Here is a 20893-nt window from a genome sequence, read left to right as displayed (position 1 = left end):
ATTGAGCCGGGAGTGGTCTGAAATGTAAATACTCTCATACAGAGTCCGGGGCAGTCGAATGGATATTCTCACAGGCATTTCATTCACCCGTTGCTGACGGATGGCGATGAAATTTCTATTTAACTCAATTAATAGATCTCACAGCGCATCTATGTTCTATGCGACGTCCACACCGGTGGCTATGAACTTCGTCTGCGCCCTGTTCAATACAAATCAGACGTGAACCGCACCTCCTTGTCCAGGCAGCGGATCTCCTTGGCGTAGCGCTTGCACTGCATCTCCATGTCCTCCACCTGGATGTCCATCCAGGGGGTGGTCCTCCAGCCCGTGATGCTGGAGTCCACCACCGTTTTCAGGTCCCACAGATCCTTCAGCATGACCACCTCCCGCCTGCAGGGGGCGGCGTGGGGAAAACACGGACAGACGGCAAACGCATGAAACAGACAAAAGTGTTTTAGAGTTTTAAATGCTGATCAACTTTGGTGTGGTTTTTTGTTGATTTAAAATGACGTCTATTTTGTTACGGTCGTGACATGAAATTGATTCAAACTGGAAAATGACTCGTGCTGGGTGCATCGCAAAGTACCGGCCATAAAGTGTGATGCTTGCTCATACGCTTCTGATGATTTAACTTTTTTAATATAACAGGGAAAGTTGAACTCCTCACCCACTCTCTCTCCAAACATGAAGCCTAACATAAGGACTAGTCTGATTGGAGTTCTGTCCGCTTGGGGGGGCTGAGCTCATCCGGGGGGGCTCACCTGCACTGGCGGAGCTGCTTGTAGTCGGGCACGCTGACCTCGAACAGACCGGCCGCCTCCACCAGGGACGACATCACCGCCTCCCGCTCCCCGATCTGCTGGTCCCAGGTGTCCAGCATCTTGTACGGGTTCTCGCTGTCGAACCTGCAGCAGCAGCAGCGTGTGCGTGTGGACCCAAATGAACGCACTGAGATATGTAACGTACAAACTGTAGCTACCGTAGCCACTATATAAACTGTGTGGCTGTGCGCACTTGCGTATGTGTGCGTGTGTGTACCTTGTTTTTTGGTGTGTGTTGGTATGGGTGCCTGTGTGTGTGTGTGCATGCGTGCGTTCGTGAAAATCTCTGCGTGCGTGCGTACGTTTGTGTGTGTTTCTTAATTTACGTGTCTGCGTTTGTGCGTGTCTGCATGTGTGTGTCTGCGTGGACACCATAAAGCCACTTCCACCTGCGTACAGCGACTCGGCTGTACACACACACAATTACGCGTCGATATTTCACCCAGAGAGGCAGCACATTCCCGCACAGACGTAATATACAGGAGGCCCATCCAGCCGTAATGGCTGATTGATCGTTAGCCGTGCGTTCCCGGGACCCGACGTCACTGCGGCCCCACCGCTAACCGCTACGCTCGCACGCCGTGACGATTAGCGGTGACTTCCAGGACATTAATGAGAAAATAATCGCCCCGTTATTAAGAGACCAATTATGCACATAACTAATACGACAATTTAGCATTATGACAACGCATCCCTGCACCTATGAATTAATTACCGCGACGGCGAGATTCAATTAGCCGTGTGGCTGGCGCGACGGGCCTTCAGACGATAACGCGCCGACGACTGATGCGGAGGGGATGGTGACATCTACGCACCCTGTCCTTCAGCAGACGGCCGCGCCACGCGCAGAGAGGGTCACTACGGCGGCCCTGACTGCCACCGTATCGGAAACGATTTGCAAATTTGCAAAAACCAACGAGCACATTAACAGAAGGCACGTTAAACAGTCTACAAAATACGTTCGCAATTTTATTCTAAATGCATCCCCACTGCAATAAGGTCGCACACAACACCTTATTCAATCCTCAAAATGTCCCTTCACTGCCCTTTGGTTACATTTGTTGTGTCATATCTGTGTTGAGTTATGCGTCGTCTTCCACTGTTCGGTTTTGTCGTCTGGTGATGAAGTGAATTGAAATCCCTTGAATTGACTTGCTTGAGTCAATGCAGTTGGACCCACCTGAAGGGGCCGTGACTGCGGAAGTCCTCGCGGAAGGAGTGCTGCTCCACGTCAAAGGACGCGCACTTCCTGCGCAGGCCCGCCACCTCGCTAGCCTGCATCGGCGCCATCTGCTGTTTGACCGCCACCGCGTGCTTCTTTACGTTGATCCACTTCTCCGGCAGCTCCTGCAGAAACACGCAGAGACGAACGAGAGGAGTCAGAGGGGGGGGGGGGGGGGGGGGGTGATGGATGGACGGGCGGACAGGTGGGAGGAGGGGGACGCAGGTTTGAGTGGCAGGCCTGATGATAAGGATCTAAGCCCAGGGAGAAAATGCTAAACCATGCAGTGAAGCCCAGACGACGGATCAGAGGAGAAACACATGCATGTTAATTGTAGGGGAATTTTGTTTATATTTCTCAATGAGTTATTGAGTGGCGGAGCAATAACAATGGAATGACGTTAAATACTACGAATGGTAAAGAGATAAAAAGACGGTAAACGGTAACATAAAAAAAAAAAAGGTCCAAAGTTCCATGAATTTGTCCACCCTTTTTTCATCTACACAAGAGCATGAGATGTATTAACACGGGAGTACATCACATTGCCATCAGTATGTATATCAGAAGCCAGTCTTCTTCCCTGTTCACTTCACAGGCGTTAAATTATTCAACTCGTAACACAACTTTTTTTATGCAGACAAATCCGCTGGAGAAATATGCCGGTGCATGTTTAAAACCATCCCACACCTTACCCCCAGCTGTGAGTGGAGGCAGGGGCCTTACCCCCAGCTGTGAGTGGAGGCCTTACCTCCAGCTGCTTGTGCACCACGTCGGGCAGCTCCTGCTCGTACACCTTCAGCAGAGCGATGGTCTGCTGCAGTGGCTCAAACATGGCGTCGGCCGTGGCCTGCTTCTCTTTGACCGCCAGCAGGTGACCCATGACCCCCACCAGGCTCCCGTGGTCGCCCTCCTCCACCGGCTGGCCCAGCCCGGCCCGGGTCACGCTCACAAAGTCCTGCAGGTCTGACAGACTGCGCCGGGCGTAGCACCACATCAGTTATCCAGCGCTACATTAGAAGATGCCATCGATTTTCTTTTGGGGGGGTCCCGGACTGATTGAGCGCGATTTCAAGCACATTACTCAGGATATATGTAGTCTGAGTTAATCCTTTTTTTGGGTTGCTTTACCTGAATATTTAATGTCAATACGTTTTAGCCTGGCTCGTTAATCCGGACCACCGTGAGGTAGTGAATTGGGTCAGAAAGTGTGTGTCTTTGAGCTCACGATGTTGAATATTCCAACATACTTATATTGCATACTATATCGCTGTATTAAATATCAAGATCATTTGGTGATTCAAGGGTGAAATGTTGAACAAGGGAGTTCCTCTTAAACCAAAGTTCAAAAGTCAACGTATTCTGTTGAACTCAACAATCAAACTGTGTTTCTCACCCACCCCTCTAACGAAACAAACACACATGTGGGCCTACGTTCAACTCAAACCACTGCTCCCATCCCTCCAGAAGGAGAGTGTGGGGAACGGCGGGGGTTCCCCAGCCAGGCGTACCTGCTGGTGACGTGGTCGACGAGGTGCTGCTTGAACATGAAGCTCCACTTCTTGATCACGTTGAGCAGGGCGCTCTTCAGCCCCCGGGCGTCCACCCTCATCCAGCCCTGGAACACGCACACGGGCACCAGCGCCTGCACCTCCTCGTAGATCCGCTCGTACCTGGGGACACCAGGCAGGGAACAGAGTTACTCAGGCCCCCGCGGGCAGGCAGTCAGGCAGGCAGGCAGGCAGGCAGTCAGGTGCAGTTAATTCACAAAAGCCCATTAATCACAATCCCAGTCCCGCGAGGGCTTTTACTGCACCCACATTCAAATGAGCTTTGACAACACGCTGCTTAGCCTTTAGCCCTCAAACGAGCCCGTAAAAACCCGGGGATCGGATCTAGAGGGAGATACAGAGAGGACCTTGAGGAAGGGGGGGCTGGTGAGAGGGAGGGCGATGCCCTTTTAATGATGCAGGAGTGCTGAGGCAGAAGATAAAAGGTTACGGTTCTGAGGTGGAAGATCATGCAGGACAAGCGTGGAGGTGAATAATGTAGACGAGGTGAAGGACGGCGACGTACGGTTGAGGTGTGAGCATAAAGCGGCCAATTAGAGACAGTACGCTGAGACTTGGATTAGGGGAGAGCCGTTTGAGCTCTGTGAACGGACACTAGTTTAACATCTAAGGCGTTTCTCCCTTAGCAGTGGTGTATGTCACTGTATTTCATCAGGACCCTCCATAATGATACCATTCTATTTACAGTGCAAACAAGCGGTATGATTTCTATAGGACATTGTTGAAGTCAATTATACAATTTCTTCAAAGGTGCAAAACAGAAGCACGAAAATCATTCTGACATAATTTAACCATCAGAAATATTTGGAAGAGAGAATAAAAGTGTTAATTAAATTAAACTTAACCAAAGTGTATAAAAAGACCACAAAGAAATGTGTAAACATGAACACACACACACACACACACACACACACACACACACACACACACACACACACACACACACACACACACACACACACACACACACACACACACACACACACACACACACACACACACACACCATTTCCTCCGCACCTGTCCACCTGCTCCTTGAAGCTGTCCAGCGTGGGGGGGGTCTCCGGCAGCCCCTCCGCCGAGCGCCCCTCGGCGTCCAGGGAGCTGTTGGCGAAGCCGTACAACAGGAAGTGCCTCATGAACTCCTTCCTGTCGTCCACGTACAGGTAGGCGTAGGTGTCCAGGGAGTTGCGGAACTCGCAGCAGGTCACCATGACGTTCTGGACGCGCTCCGTCAGCAGCTGGCGCATGTCCGTCAGGTCGGCCATGTCCTCCATGTCCGCCTGCGAGGGGAGAGGGGTCGAGGGACACGCTTTGATGTAGCCTAGCTTAGCATAGCATCATCGAGAGTGGAGGTACGGCACAGCATTACAGGTGACTGTAGCGTAGCGTAGCATAGCATCAAAGAGAGTAGACAGACGGCATAGCTTTATGGTTTCATGTAGCGTAGCATAGCATAGCGTAGCGTCTATGAGAGTAGAGAGACAGCAATACAGGTGAATGTAGCATAGCGTAGCATAGCACCTAAGAGAGTAGAGTAGCAGCATAGCCCAACATAACGTAGCGTGGCATAGCATCTATGAGAGAAGAGTCACAGCATAGCATCACAGTATCATATAGCGAAGCATAGTATAGCGTCTATGGGTGCAAAGTAGCACCGTAGCATCGCACAGTTTAACATAGCGTAGCATAGCCTAGCATCAGAGGGCGTCAACAGTAGGAGCGGGGGCGGGGTCACCCACCTGGTAGTGAGGGAGGGCAGAGTGCTGGGCGAGGCGGGCGATCAGGGCGGAGGTCTTGTACACGTCGTTGACCAGTCCCTCCACCAGCTCATAGAAGCCGGACCCGGACCCCAGCTCCAGGGACGGGCTGAACACCATGTCAGGCACCCTGAGCTCCAGCAGGGCCTCAAACAGAGGGCCCGCAACCGCCCTCTCGTCTGCAGAGAGGAGGAGGAGGAGGAGGAGGAGGAGGAGGAGGAGGAGGAGGAGGAGGAGGAGGAGGAGGAGGAGATTTAGATGATGATGATGATGATGATGATGATGATGATGATGATGATGATGATGATGATGATCCTAGATGGGACTGGGTCACTACATCAATAATGATTTGTAATTCCTCTAAACGAGCCTGGTTTTATTTTAACATTTTTGGTCAGCAAATTGCAATACTGCCTCTTAATGGCTCTGTTAATTATTTATGATGAATATATTTTTTATGTGGTCAAAATGTTTCATCGAGCACTACATCATGACTAATTAACAAACTGTCGTGTTCAGCTGTGAGACTGTGTTTGTAACAGTGTACCCTTGAGTTATGAGGCAAGTTATTGGGAGATTGTGTCATCGGTGAACCCGTGACCTTTGAGTCAGAGTCAAAGTCATCAATCAAACTCGTTCATAAAACAGTTCTCTCGTTCTCTCCGGGATCGTCCCTTAAAAAAGACTCATTAGGCTCTGATGAAGTAATGTGATGGAATTAAAACGTAATTACTTAATAAACGATGAGCTATAAGACAAAATATAATTCCATTATATTGTGCTAGGTCTTGCGCCTGTGCTGAATAATTGTCCAAATTATTACACCTCATAGCTCTGCTCTCTCGTGTATTCTACAATCTACAAGTGTCTCCATCGCCCTGAATATATGAAGCTACCACAACGGTTTCTGTTGTTTTATTCACCCATTTGTTCCACAAATGTCTTCTTCACAAATTTTCTACAGACATTACCTGTGTTGTCCAGGAAGAACTTGAGGGAGCACTCGATGCAGCTGAAGAAGCCATCCATGACCATGTCGTCCATGTACTCCACGTACGCCTTCCACTCCTCCGAGTCCGGGTCGGCTCCAAACAGCTCCCGGTTACTCTGAGGAAAGGACCGGGCATCAGCAAATGTTCAACAACACACACTGGGGTCGGCAAAAGAATCAATACCGAACCCCCGGCGTTGTTAATAGACTAACAGAACTTTGCATCCACAGAGAAACAGGTTCTTGAACTAAATGCCCGTGAAAGTTAACTAGAAAGCGCATACAACACAGTCAAAGGTATTGGATTTCGCAAATATAAAGCTCACTAAAAATCCTAACAAAACATAAAACAATTTGAATTAAATAATTGTAAATGGATATGAGGGTTAGGGTTATCAACTTTTTGAAATTGGTTTAAATCTAAGCATCCTTTTGACTCATTCAATGCCCACGATGTCAGCCCCTCAGATCCAAGCCTCATCAGCTAAAACTCCCCCAGCACCTTGAGCAGGAGGTGGATCTTCTCCCCCGAGGAGCGCACGAGGCCATAGAACTTCTCCAGCCTCTCGGGTCGGTCCTCCAGGCTGATCAGCGCCTCCTTCTTGCCCTCCCGCCGTCCGAAGATAGGAGAGGCCCAGGAGCGCGTGCACTTCTGGACCTCTTCCACGTTGTTCTTGGCCCTGTGGAGACGGCTCTCCAGGTCACACACACGGTCCCTCACGGCCTGGATGTACTCCCAGATGCCTTGGGGAGAGGAGGAGGTGGTGAAGGAGGTGTTGGTGGTGGAGGCGGAGGTGGTGTTGGGGGTAACAGAAGGGCCGGGGGAGGATGCAGGGGAAAGGTTAAGGAATACATCACATTTAAAAATATATTTACTGTGACGTAAATGTCGTAGTGCTTGGTCAACGGTCAATTTCACAGTGAAAATGAAGAAAAACCGGGTTGGCAAAGCGTAAGCAAAAGAAAGATAAAGACACTGCCCTGGTGCAACAACAATACTGTCCATGTTCTGCCGTTAAGTCTCCCTCCCCCTCTCCCCCTCTCCCTCTCTCTCTCTCTCTCTCTCTCTCTCTCTCTCTCTCTCTCTCCCTCCCTCTCTCTCCCTCTCTCCCTCTCTCCCTCCAGATGGGAGGCGGGCGACCCAGAGGAAGCAGTAAAGGGCGCTGCTTTGCACCGCAACAAACGACAGCAACAACATCTCATCTGGTCCCGTGTGCCGCGCCGCCCTCTCACGGGGGGAGGGGCTAATTGACCATGTGTCAATCTAATGACACGCCTTTGATTGAGCATCTCCCGAGTTCTCTTTGTTCCGTCGCACAGCCATCTTGAAACACAGGGCCCCCCTTGGGGGCCGTGTAGGTCTGCAATGTTCTTCCAGAGACAGAGTGAGGGAGCGGTTTCAGTCACACACACACACACACACACACACACACACACACACACACACACACACACTGATATTACATAATAAAAGGTAATATCAGTAATAATGATGTTGGGAAATGGTGCTCGTTTGTCAACTCTGCACGTGGGGGGAAATGATACACGTGTGTGACGCAACCTTTGGTGACCGTGTGTAACTTTCATCTGGCGCTGGAGTCGTCCATCAAGCGTGGACGCGTTTTGTGCCTCTGTCACACCGAGGCGTTGTGTGTTACAGGGATCAATTGGGTAAAATGAAAAACAGGCCATATCAAATGGTCGTGTATCTTAGTTGCGCAATATGACGCACTCGTGAGACACGTGAAACCGTACATACACACACACACACACACACACACACACACACACACACACACACGTATACACACACACAAACGTAGAAAACATGGATCCATCTATAACCAAGGCCTACGTATCTAAGTACACAGAAGCGTGTGTCGTGGTAAGGTCAGTTATGATCCGTTCGTCAGAGACTAGCGAGACGGGCCCACCTTCGCTGTTCCAGTTCAGACTCTCCTCTGCCCTCTTCAGCTGGACGTCCACCTCCTTCAGCTGGTCCTGTAGCAGGGGGTACTCCACGCTCAGCAGGGACGAGATCACCTGCAGAGAACACAATTACAACGCACAAACACACCTTTATGTTATGCCTCCAAATTCAACCCTGATGAATGTGCTATTATGCCGGAGGATCCGGGGTCTAATATTGACAAGGGAAAAAATATATACACAGCGTAGGGTGATTAGACTGCTGTGCAATATCGGCGTGGGATTGCAGTGAAGCAAACACAACGATTGGGAGCCGCAACCTTTGGGGACAATCGATGTGACAAAGTTCACCCCCTGTTAATGAATCCCGATTCGTTTCTAAACACAAGCTGCGGTTTTTTCTAACACCTCTTATTAAATGTCATATTTCCTAGGCTCTGTTCAGGCAGAGTTTATTCCGATAGATTGTGAACAACAGCAACGGCACAATGTTGTCGATATTGTGAATGTTTCGGTTGATGCATCGGTGACCTCCATAGTTTGTTCGTTTATGATAATTTATGTACATGTAATTATTTCAAGGCTCTCCTTCAAAGGAGATTCCGATGTCGATGAGACTACCTGTTAAAATAAAAGTTGAAAAAAAAAAACTAAAATGGCACCTTGTTGTACTGCCTGGAGATCAGCTCCAGGTTGGTGATGTACTGCTGCAGCTGCCCCCTGGTGGTGTAGATCTGCACTGCGGTCTCAGGGATGCTCTCCATCTGTGTGGCCTCCAGGTACTTCACCTCCCTCAGGACCGACACCAGCTGCAGAGGACACCGTCGGGGATGGACAGATGGCCGGACGGTAAACAGAGCGTAAGAAAGAGGGAGATGCACAGTGAGGGCTTTCACAACAAAGGTTTTTTTTTCCCTCTGTTTGTTTCGTGACTAAAGTCAAGTCAAGTACATCTAAGTTGTAGAGCAGCACTCACAGTTACAGACTCAAAGGGCCTTCAAAGGCCTTGCATTCGATGGCACTTCAGCTATCAACAAGCCACCGAGACTCATAGACATGAAGGCGTGCGAACTTTGGAATTCAACTCACAGAAAAAACACACAGAAAGTGGCTCCACTCCAATGTCAAGCACACACAGGGGAAAACTTTGGGACTGGTTTGTGACTCGTGCAGCAACACCATCCCGTTGTCCTCAAGTCAAGTCAATATTGTTTGTTCAGCCCTTAATCCAAGCTGCAGTCTCAAAGGGCTTTACAGGCCATGTATTTACGAGACCTCATAATCCTAACCCCCTAAAGTTCATTGAAACGTAATTATAGACACAAACTCGCACACATACAGACACACGGATACATACACACAAGTACATGCACAAACACATACACACACCCCCCCGCTCTACAATCCCCCGCCACACACACACACAGACCTGGGGGTTGAAGTTGACGGTGACGTGGCGCGTGGTTGGCTCCCGGCTGATGATTGGCAGGTTGAGGTTGTACATGGACAGCTCGGACACGCCCTCCGCCCAGCCCTCATACAGCGCCCCGGAGTACCTGGATCAGCACAACACACACACACACACACACACACACACACACACACACACACACACACACACACACACACACACACACACACACACACACACACACACACACACACACACACACACACACACACACACACACACACACTAAAGGGGACCTATTGTATTTTTGTGTCAATAAAACTTATTTGAAGCAATGTCTCTCGATTGTATAGTAAAACAACGTTGGTCAATCATCATCATCAATCACCATCTATAGAGTGATCTCCAGGCCTGGACTAATGCTTGTCTGAAAACAGTGGGGGTTCCCTTGTGACCACTCTTTCCTTGTTGATTGGACTTTCGGCTATTATATTCTTGGGGTGAAATTTCGTAGCGGAAATGCTCCTCTTGGTTCCCCATTCGTCGCTGTCGTTGCTGGTGGTATGGATCATTTTGAGCAGGAAGTGCTTGACTGAGGAGAACCGTTAGCTACGCCATGGTCAGCTCAAAACGAATCCGTTGATTTGTCTGGAGTGACTTTACTGTGGGACTAGAGAGACACGGCTGGTTTCATATTTCGATACTCCTGATATTCCTGATGTATTCCGTATTCCGTGCAAGGGCAGGGAAAGTTTGATTTGCACAATAGGACCCCTTTCATACCCTCTCACTCTCGATCTAAAAAGGTCCTCAACCAACAGCTCACGTCGGAATAAAAAAGGAGTGGCATCAATGTAAACTGACACACTCGTCAGAATTGTTAACGTCAACTGCTTGTCAAAGGCCTGCATATCATCGCAGCCAATAACACGACAACAGCTACAGAAACAAGGACAAGCACACAACATCAAAAAAAAAAAACAGCGCAGCGAAGAACATGATGCAAATAAAGATAATTCACGCGTGAAAAATAAAAAAAATACGCAAAAGCGTCCCAGGAGCTCGTCAGCGCGTTGCAAGTACTCTCCACGCTCAGATAGCCTGCGATGGCATCGATGTCCCCGGGAGTAGCGGCCAAACTTATTGGATTTCAGCTGCGAGCTTCATCTCAGCGGCGCCACCGCTGCCGCGCGTCGGACGCAGAGGCAATCAAAGGCGGCGGCCCCAAGTCGTAAATCACAGCGCGCGTGTTTGTCTGCGGAGTCGCTCCTGGAGTACCGGGATATGTAGAGCGGGCCGCGGCGGCCTCTGATTATGACAGCATAACAAGGAGAGTCAGGGGGGCGGAGGCGGAGGGGGGGGGGGGGGGGGGGGTAATTTCTTGATGGGAGTAAATTGAGGACAGGCAGCTGCTGTTCTTCATCATTCTATTAGGATCTGGGGGGAGACGGTGGGTGGAGGAAGGGAGGGGAGGGGAGGGGGGGGAGGGCGCGGGTGTGAAGCGGTGATATCAACCGTGTGACGCGTGAGAAATGAGCCGTGGCCCGGGAGATAATCTGTGTGTGTGTGTGTGTGTGTGTGTGTGTGTGTGTGTGTGTGTGTGTGTGTGTGTGTGTGTGTCATCCACCCCACAAGAACGCATTTCTAAACGGAGCGGAAACCCGATTCAACCGCCAAACACCGCCAATCAACCCACCCCCCCCTCCCCCCTCCGTCCCACTAGACCAATAGGGTCGACCGGCTTTGTCTTGCGTTATTGGGACGCTGGCTGCGGTCCGCGGGGCCACCTCTCATACAGTACGGAGACGGGCGGCGGGGGGCTTCGGGGGGTCTTCTGAGGTAATCTACGGGGGCCAGGACGCGGCGTAATGAGCACATCTGTCACAACCGCGGGCAGCTGCGAGGGCTCACCGCGTCCCGCCCGTTCCCGGGCTTGGCAAAAACGCTAAGGCACTCAATTCAGAGAGCGGAGCAGAGATCCGTCGGCCAGAGGGGGAGGCGTGATGGTATGGGTGAGCGGGAAGGTGATGATGTGTTCCGGCGATGGTTATGCACCGTGGTGGTGATTCGTTTGTCATGTGATTTATGGTTACGCGGGGAAAAATCCCACGCTGGAAACGTTACAACTTTTTACCGAACGATGTTGATTACATGATAAGTTGATCCCAGATAATACCGACGCCAAGACCCTTATTGTTTTAAAGCCTCGTTTTCTGAGGGAGTATCTCGTTGTCGCCGCAATTAAGTCCACAGACGTGTGTGCTTTGATGCGTTCCGACAGCGCATTCGTCTTGCGTGGATGTGAGGCCATTAGAACAACAACAAACAATAATGTTGGATTACGAACCGCTCGAGGCAGCAGGGAACTACTACGCCCGCGTACAGATTAGATTCCTCCGTGTTGAATGATGAACAGGACCGGCAGCAAGGGGATCTCTCTCTCTCTCTCTCTCTCTCTCTCTCTCTCTCTCTCTCTCTCTCTCTCTCTCTCTCTCTCTCTCTCTCTCTCTCTCTTTTTCCATCTTACTTCCTCCATATTTACCCAGTGCCTCGGCCCAGTGCACATGATGCGTTGTTGGTGACAGTCGAGATTGTGACTGTCAATGAGATTGAACCAATTATTTAACCAAGGAGATTGGTTCAATGGAATAGCGCACCTGTCCAGGAGCTCCATCATCTTGTCATACTTCTGGACAGCCCTCACGCCTTCTGCCGTCTCCAGACACCTGGGCGTGATAGGTAGGTAGGTAGGTAGGTAGGTGGGTAGAGCAGTTCATTTTTAATACCATGAGATGTCACGTTAATGTAAGGTTTGAATTAAGAGGAACATTTATTTATTTTGAAAAGAATAATATGTGATATGATGAACAACATTTCGGAAAAACGTGTTGGAACGTCAATAATGGCAATGTGGTTCAATGATATGATGGCTTCTGATATGTTTAAATATGAATCATATACATGATTCATAGATGATGACTTAAACAACATCCCTAAAGACCTAGTCCCTTAGAGCGATGGGAGTCATTTCCATACGACACCGTCCATCACCCAGTCCATCCAGATAAAATGCTCTGTGCAGCAGGGGTCAGAGGTCACTCACGGGAAGGAGAAGTGTCTGAACTTGGAGAACTGAGCCCGGAGTCGACCCTGGAGCTGCTGGGCCCACCTCAGTCCCCCGGCCACCTGGGGCATGTTCCTGCTCACCGGGCTTCGCCCGCCTGCAGGTTGGGCCACACGGAGAGAGAGAGAGTACCAGGACTCGTTTACCAGTCCACATCTGCACCGACGCCCCTTACGCCCAGGAGGTAAACCCGAAGGTTGCTAGTTCGAGTGTCGAGGTCTCCCTGAGCAAGAGACCTAACCCTAACCGGTCCCCGACGAGCTGGCTGGTGTGGTTGACTCTGCGTCAGTGTGTGAATTAGTGTATGAACGCCACGAAAGTCGCTTTGGCTAAAAGCGAAAAAAGGGATAAATGCCCTAAATGTAAATGCTAACTGCAAGAGACACTCAACTCGCATCCCTCTGTCCCATCCAGATTATTCCAATGCAATACTTGTACTGCAATTTATATATAGTCACAGGTGTTGTCTTGTGTTGTCACGTCTATTTATGCATTCAGATGATTTCGTCCACTGATCTGCTATGTTGTCTTGATTTGAGTTGATGGGTCAATGCCAGCAGCCTCGTCTGTGCGGTCATTTAAACTCATTTAATTGAAGCACACAATGCATATAAGACTAGGAGAAAGGCAGTAGATATTCCTTTGTCATTATTGGGATACATTTCTCTCAGTTTCGCTTTATTATTGTAGAAGAAGAGTTTGAAATGGTACCGTCGCCCTCTGCAGTCTGCACACGCTGGTTGTAGATGATCTTACAGCACTCCAGCTCGTCGTCCAAGGCCGAGACGAGGAGCGGGTACCTGTCCTGGGCGTCCGTCGACACCAGGGGGCGCTCCAGCAGGCTGCCGAACATATCCAGGACCTGCACATTCATCAGGGGAAAGGACCATGAAAAGATTGAACTACATCTGTGTGTGCGCGTGTACGTGTGTGTGCGAGTGCGCGTGTGAGTAGTGTATATTGGATTTGACCAATCATGTTGCTGGGGGGCAGGAATCTGTCAGCGGGCAACAGTGAACACATAAACTCTAGTTAATTAAACTAGTTAATTAACTTCCCCGGTGGCCGCTGGAAAGACCTTACAGAACACCATCGTTTCTGAGACAAAGGGTCCGTTTCAAAATCCCCACCATGTGACTGGTCACTGCTGAAATACACTTATCCAATTCCCCTTCTCAAAGCTCCATCTTGCAATACGCAAATGAGTTTCTCTTCGGTAGGAAAGCTCCGTAACGAAACAGGAAGCTTGCCGTAACTCCCCCCAGAAGTTCTGCTATAGCATAGGGCTGCTGGATCCAAGATCTCTCTCTGTGTGTGTGTGTGTGTGTGTGTGTGTGTGTGTGTGTGTGTGTGTGTGTGTGTGTGTGTGTGTGTGTGTGTGTGTGTGTGTGTGTGTGTGTGTGTGTGTGTGTGTGTGTGTGTGTGTGTATGCGTCCGCCTCACCTTAAAGCACTGCTCCAGCCCTGACGCGTCGCTGAAGGCCTGGCAGCAGACGGCTCCCAGCCGGCGGTCCGCGTCTTCCACCTTCAGCTGGAACGCTCGGACGTCCGCCTCAAACTCCTACGGCCCGACAGACCCAACGGTACCCGTGTGAGGCCCGGTTACCGACATTGATGAGTCACTTAGGCCCAATCCCATTTCTACCCCTTACCCCTTCCTCTTACCCCTCCCCCTTGTTTTAAAGGGGTAAGGGGAAGGGGTAAGGGGTAGAAATGTGAACCCTAACCCATTTCTACCCCTTACGCCTTCCCCTTACCCCTTACCCTTACCCCTTCAAAACAAGGGGGAGGGGTAAGGGTAAGGGGTAAGGGGTAGAAATGGGATTGGGCCTTAGTTACTTTCATCTATGATTGAATCAGTTTTTTTTTCCGTAAACCTCATTTGAGCGGGTTGCTTTTTCGCGTTGTCAAACAAACATCTGGTCGATAGTTCTACCTGACCGCTGCCTTTAACGCTTGATTTACAACGCATTGATTTGCAACTGTACATCACCCTCGGAATGTGGAATCGACTCAACGAGGATCGAGTTGCAACGCTGTGGGAAAATATGTACGTTGAAGTGCCGTGTGACTATGCCGGCATATTCGGAATAACTCCGGGATAAAAATACACCAGGTCAACGCTTTGTACTTCCATCCAGAACAACATGCAATGGAATGCAACGCACATTAAAACAAAGCACACCACCGGGACTTTGCTGCACTATTAAATTCTTACGACGTGGGATAGGTCATCTCCGTGATGCATATATACCATCAGATATTAATTAAGAATCTTCATGTAGAAGAAACCACAAAGGGTGCAGGCCGTCACACACATACGAGTGTGAAATGGGATGTATACTGTTTGTGCCAACCCATTTCTTTTCCATCTGGGTGGCATTGGCATCGGTGCCATTCTTTGTACCTTGTTGTTGAGGTCCAGGCAGTCGTAGGGCTTCTCCGTCAGGGTCTTGTACGTCTCCAGGAACTCCAGGTGGAGGCACTGGACCTGCTGGCTGAGCCCTTTCCCTCGCACACCCCCGAACTCCACCTTCTCCAGCTTCAGCAGGTCCATCGCCGTCAGGAGGATGTCCTGGAAGGGGTTGTATCAGCGATCATTTAAACTGTTAAACATTGTTATTGGTCAAGGCCAAAGTCCACTCTTCGCAAAATAGGGTTTGACTTGTGAAATGCGTGCGTGCGTTGGGTAGATGGATCTTTAAATATGTTATGGTCATTATTATTACTTATGACTTGTTATTATGACTTGTCAACAGGTTTTTGATCATAATCAAATGGCTTATAAGGTGGATCCAAAAGATAACACTGATCCAATAGGACCAGCCAGGATTTCATTCCTATGATCTGACGTCCAAAGCCACTATCTGGGTACTTTTGGACCAAAAACATCGTATAACAATCATTTGAAAAAGCACCACGCAACCAAGCAAGCCGTTGCTATTATGCTAGAAGTGTGGTGTCGACCAATAGGAGGGTTTGAACATTGGTGCGATTAAAAATGGGGCTCAGTAGTTCACCAAAGAGACCCCTTGGTGTCATCCATCACGCCCCTGTGGTCCCCTGCCCTCACCTCGACGGTCTGCACCCTGTCGATGAAGCGGTCCAGCCTGGAGAACACCAGGGCTGGGGAGAAGTCCCAGGGGGGCACCGTCCTCCCGTTCCTCTGGTACTGGCTCAGGTTGGCCCTGCTCACGGAGTAGGTCTCCCTGAAGAGCTGCAGCACCTCCAGGCCCGCCCGCACCTTGGGGAGGGTCTCGGAGAGCTCTCCCTTCAGGACCTCCTCAGGGCTCAGGAAGGTCCGGGCCTGGGCGGGGACAGAGGGGGGGTGGGAGGATGAGTTACCAGCAGAGATACTTTGTTAGTTGTGTGTTTTTACCAGTTGCCTGTAGAGACAAACCATGATGTATGATGAATTTAAGTAAGTAAATGGTAAATAAAGTTGTAGTCAAAGCATCATTTTTCAAACAAGCTTTCCAATGTGCCTAACGGAAAAGATAAGTCAGACATTAGCCCACAGAAACCCGACAAAAGTGAAAGTGCCCCACCCTATGAAAGTGCAGAAAACCAAAAGAATGAATAAAAAAGAGATCAGCTCTAGTGTTTCTGGGTATGGATGAAGCCAAACCACCAGAAAAAACCATCGAGGTCGTATTTATTTGTAGCGTTGCAAGGAAAGCGTAAGGCAACAACACTATTAATAATGCTGGACAAAAAAATGTTTACTGTTGATTTGCAGAAGATGAATGCACACTAGCAGAAGCCCCAGAGGGGCGACGTGTCATTGGCTGATGCATGCACACATGCAACGCTGCCCTGCAGTGATGTAGTCATTATCGGACCAATTATTTTTCCTTTTCCTTTTTTTAAGAACTCTGTTATGGTATTCACAGACAGAACGGTGTGCCTGCACCATGGACCGAATGAAAAATACCTGCACAGAGCAGAAGCAAAAATCTATTTGAAACTCCTTTTGTCTAACGGTAAGCACACGGGCGCTGTCTACCGCTGACGGGGTAAAGCGTCTTGACAGAAGCACTGGAGCACCTGCTGGATGAGGAGGTTGCAGGTCTCCTGCAGCAGCACGATGAGGCGAGCGGGCGTGTTGTAGTAGCGGGAGTGGGCCCACACCAGGCACACCGTGTGCATCAGCGGCCCGATCTGACGGCTCACGTCGGGGAAGTCCCCGTTCTCCACGTCCTCGAAGACCCTCTGCAGGGGCTTCAGGTGGGTGACGATGTCCTGCGCTTCCTCCAGCGCTGGCGGGGAAAACGAGGGGGAGAACACAGGTGTGACCAGCGACGACTTTACCCCGTGTGATTCTCGGTGATTAACAGTCTTCATTAATGTAGTGCGCTGTCTGTACACGGCCACCGAGCAAAACAGTCTACAATCAAGCCCCTAAATGTACAATAGTTTACTGTACACAGCACTGGTAATAGTAGTAGTAGTAGTAGTAGTAGCAGTAGGTGTAGTAGCAGCAGAGGTGGTAGTAGTTGTAGAAGTAGTTGAAGATACATTAGTAGGAGTATAAGTATTAGTATCAGTAGGAATATGGTTGCATAGCTCACCTGCCAGTACGTCCTTCAGCAGGCTCTTGAAGGCGGGGTAGTAGCTGCTCTCCATGGCCTCCATCAGGTCCGCCATCCTGCACACCTTGCTGGATATGAGCTGGGTGTGGATACACTGAAGGTCTGCGTGCCTTCAGAGCACAAGTACAAGGGAAAGACAGTGAATCCAAAGGATCAGGAAAGCCCACGTTTGAGCGGGGGAACTTCCGCCCAGTAGATTCCAAAAAAGTGGGATGTTGAAGTTGAAAACGACACGATATAATGATCAAAATAAATGACACTTTTGGGGCTGTTGTGAGGTGTTGTGAAAAGCTTGCTCGAGCCACGGTGTGCAGCCATTTGAGAACAAAACAAAGAGCAAAGTTTGTTCAGCCAAACTTTTTGGGATCCAATCTGAATATAACTGGCTGTGGCCTGTGGCTTAGACAATTATTTGAAGATTCAAAAAATTATATTTAGTTAAAAACTACTTTTCTGGTCACAAGATATCGCCACAGGTTCCTTGAGCTGGTTTAATTGTACTTTTCGTTCCTGGCCCATTTCTATCATTGGATAATATTATTTACATGTCCGCTAGGATTTGAGAGATGAAAGGGATGAATAAACATCCCTCAGCACACTCGACAATTCAGAAAGATGCGAAGCGTAGGTGGGAGGCTAATGGGTGCTAGAACTTCAAGTGTGGACTTCAAACTCCAGCGATCAGGAGTTGAAGGACCTCAGAACCACCAAAAAGTTTCTTATCGCTCCGTCTTTGACCCCAAAAGAAATCCCATTTCAGAAAAGCTTAAAAGAGCAATCATTAAAGGACAATACTGAAGGCGATATCCACAAACGTCCCTAAGTGCTCTGTCCTTTGGGGCCAAAACAGCTCTAAAGCCCAATTACATGAAGCAGCTGTCTTAAAACGGGATATTACCAAACATCTAAAGAGAGAAATGTAAAACAAAAGCAGCAGAAGCCAACCGATAAACACCACAGTGGTGCAGACACAGGTTTTAACGACTTCAATAACGCAGCTCGGGGCTGACCTGTTCTTCCAGAAGAGCAGCTCTGTGTGGGGAGTGGGGTTGCGGTCTTCCAGCAGTGCTTCCGAGGAGTCCTTCTTCAGCACGGCTCGGACCTGATGGCTCCACTCGATCACCAGCGTCTCGATGGCGTGGATCACCGTCTTGTCGGCCACCTCCCCTCTGGCCAGACCGCCAGACAGAATGTGATGTGATGGAGGGGTGATTAGTGAAGTCAAAATGAGATCTAATTCGACCCGTCGTTGGAGCAGCGCAGCAGGAGCAGTGGGAGGGGATCATTACGCTAACATGGATGTCTTTGAGGTGTGGGGGGGGGGTTCAGGGGCATCCCAGGTGAACACAACGTGGAGGAAATACAAACTGAACAGAAACTTATTTTCTTCAAGTATAATTGTTAACAATTTCAAAACAAATTAGATATAATAAAAATAAAAATGGACGAAATGGACATCCGCTGGGAACCTTGATGCGGGGCAATACTTAGAACTGTGTGAGGCAATACCTGCTACGGAAGTGTGTGTAATTGGGTCGACGTAAACAGTACCTCCCTCCTGCGAACCTACTGGATTATCTCTTGCTCCATGTACTCTCTTTTTTAACATTAACAATAAGCTAACATCACGTCCTGACAGACCTACTATTGTGCTTCTGTGGATTACGTTTATTGTCGGTTGCTAAATCGTATTTACGTATGAAACAAATGCTTAAACAAAGAAATGTGGCACACATTCTTATATCTTCCTGCTGAAATATTCATAATTAAATATGGCCTCTGGAACTAAATAAAAATTAAATACAAGTTGCTAGGTGCCATGGGGCTAACAACACGTTTTTTTGTTATTTGAAGTAGGCCAACTGAATTATAACATATTGTTGACTATATATTTAGGTTTCCCCCACCTGCAGTCGAGCTCAAGGGAGGCCTGCTCCACACTCTCGACCCCAGCAGGAAGGGGCAGGAGGGTCTTGCCCTTGACTTGGCCCGACACCACAAACACGTTGGTCTTGAGCGAGTGGACGTGGTGTCTGACGTCGTGGGACACCACCTGCGGCCAGTCGCCGTGGTTGTTGCCGTTGGACAGCAGCGGGACCAGCACCTGCGACGTTGAACAGGGAAGAATCCGTTAAACGGGTTCATGGAGGTCCAAAATATGGATCATATTTATTAAAATATGGGGGTCCCATAAATCAACCGTCCACCAGGGCACGCCGCCTGTGGCCGTATAATTCTGATTTCAGGTATAGGAGAACACTGAGGAATAAAACACCAATATTTCTGCATTCTGAAACATTGATTGGCCAACGGTAATTCAGTTGGTATTTATTATGAAGAACTGCATTTCATCTCCAGCCTTAAGTGCTCACCTCCTCAACTAAAGCTGAGAACTGGTCGATGGGGGCACAGGCCAGGTCCCCGTACACCACAGTACATTTCATCTTGTCAGGGGTCAGGGTGATGTTACTTCGCTTCACGAAGTACACCGCCTTGTTTTTGGAGCTCGTCGGGAAGGTGGAGTCGGGGACCAGGAGCCCGGCGGCGGTTAGGGACACCACCAACGTGATTTGGTCCGCCTTGTCCAGAAACTCCTGGACCACCTGCCTGTGCTCCTCGGTGGAAATACACTTCTGCCATTTGTCCGGTTTCAGTTTCAACGTCTTCAGCACGTAGTCCTCAAGGAACCCTAGCCGTTTGTCCTCAGGGGCAGACCCGTCCATCGCTGCTGGGTCCTGGGTATGTGTGTGGGACAGGGGTGTCGTGATTTGTGTGTGGTAGTGATTGTTTCTCGGTATCCATGGTAACGCGCCGCGCTGTTTGAGCCGGCGGTTGCTCAGGGGACACACGTGACGCCGAGGTGGACCTGATTCTGACCCCTGATCCCGGCCATTCTTCCAGACCAACGATCATGCGTTTGAGTTGACCCCGAGTGGTTGATCATGTTCTACGTGTCCTCAAGCCAAATGACAGCTATTCAATGTGGTTGTAAACAACGCAACGTAAGGGGATTCGTGGACATTTCCGCATTTAAATGGGCCGCCGGTGTCTCCAGCGTTAAAAGTGTTACAGACCGCAGCATGTCGCACTCTCCAGCTGCTCCAATAGTCTCTGCAGAACCGGAAGCTGCAGGTTCTGCACTGCATTTCTAGGAGCTAATTATTATTTTTTTGTAATATATTTAATTAAAACTTTCGGTCTTTAGGTTTATTCTATCTACAACTTTCTATTCAACTACTTTATAATGGTTTATTCCACCCAAAATACTACTTTATGTGGAACTTCTTATAGCTTAAATGGTTCCAACCCATTACTACTTTCTGTCTAACGATAAAAACTCATTTTAAATCTTTATTCCACCCAAATATTACTTTCTATTTAACGACTTTTTGTTGAAAGTTTTATTCCATCCGAATACTACTTTCTAACGACTTACCGTTTGCCCGAAGGCAGTGTCATGAAACGTAGGGTCCTGA

The 20893-nt window shown here is 49.2% G+C and overlaps 1 protein-coding gene across 1 annotated transcript in view; it reads right to left on the bottom strand.

Moving 5' to 3' along the window:
* dnah9 (dynein, axonemal, heavy chain 9) overlaps positions 1–20482 on the bottom strand; it is a 112057-nt gene extending 91575 nt beyond the window's left edge. Inside the window, exons 1-23 of the mRNA XM_056577776.1 lie at positions 19790–20482; positions 19325–19521; positions 18428–18586; positions 17397–17527; positions 16873–17084; positions 15899–16132; positions 15233–15400; positions 14270–14386; positions 13538–13688; positions 12806–12923; positions 12360–12428; positions 9721–9847; positions 8954–9100; positions 8297–8405; positions 6865–7106; positions 6343–6478; positions 5354–5550; positions 4632–4894; positions 3552–3713; positions 2792–3014; positions 2002–2168; positions 762–905; positions 231–390 (exon numbers count right to left, since the gene is read on the bottom strand). Of these exons, the coding sequence (XP_056433751.1) occupies positions 231–390; positions 762–905; positions 2002–2168; positions 2792–3014; positions 3552–3713; positions 4632–4894; positions 5354–5550; positions 6343–6478; positions 6865–7106; positions 8297–8405; positions 8954–9100; positions 9721–9847; positions 12360–12428; positions 12806–12923; positions 13538–13688; positions 14270–14386; positions 15233–15400; positions 15899–16132; positions 16873–17084; positions 17397–17527; positions 18428–18586; positions 19325–19521; positions 19790–20140 (3984 nt within the window). The 5' untranslated portion in view covers positions 20141–20482. The remainder of the gene's footprint in view (positions 1–230; positions 391–761; positions 906–2001; positions 2169–2791; positions 3015–3551; positions 3714–4631; positions 4895–5353; positions 5551–6342; positions 6479–6864; positions 7107–8296; positions 8406–8953; positions 9101–9720; positions 9848–12359; positions 12429–12805; positions 12924–13537; positions 13689–14269; positions 14387–15232; positions 15401–15898; positions 16133–16872; positions 17085–17396; positions 17528–18427; positions 18587–19324; positions 19522–19789) is intronic.
* Positions 20483–20893: the final 411 nt, after the last annotated feature.

This window comes from Gadus chalcogrammus, chromosome 18 (genome assembly GCF_026213295.1).
Source record: "Gadus chalcogrammus isolate NIFS_2021 chromosome 18, NIFS_Gcha_1.0, whole genome shotgun sequence".
Taxonomy (NCBI): Eukaryota; Metazoa; Chordata; class Actinopteri; order Gadiformes; family Gadidae; genus Gadus; species Gadus chalcogrammus.
This window is presented reverse-complemented; position numbering and strand designations above follow the sequence as displayed.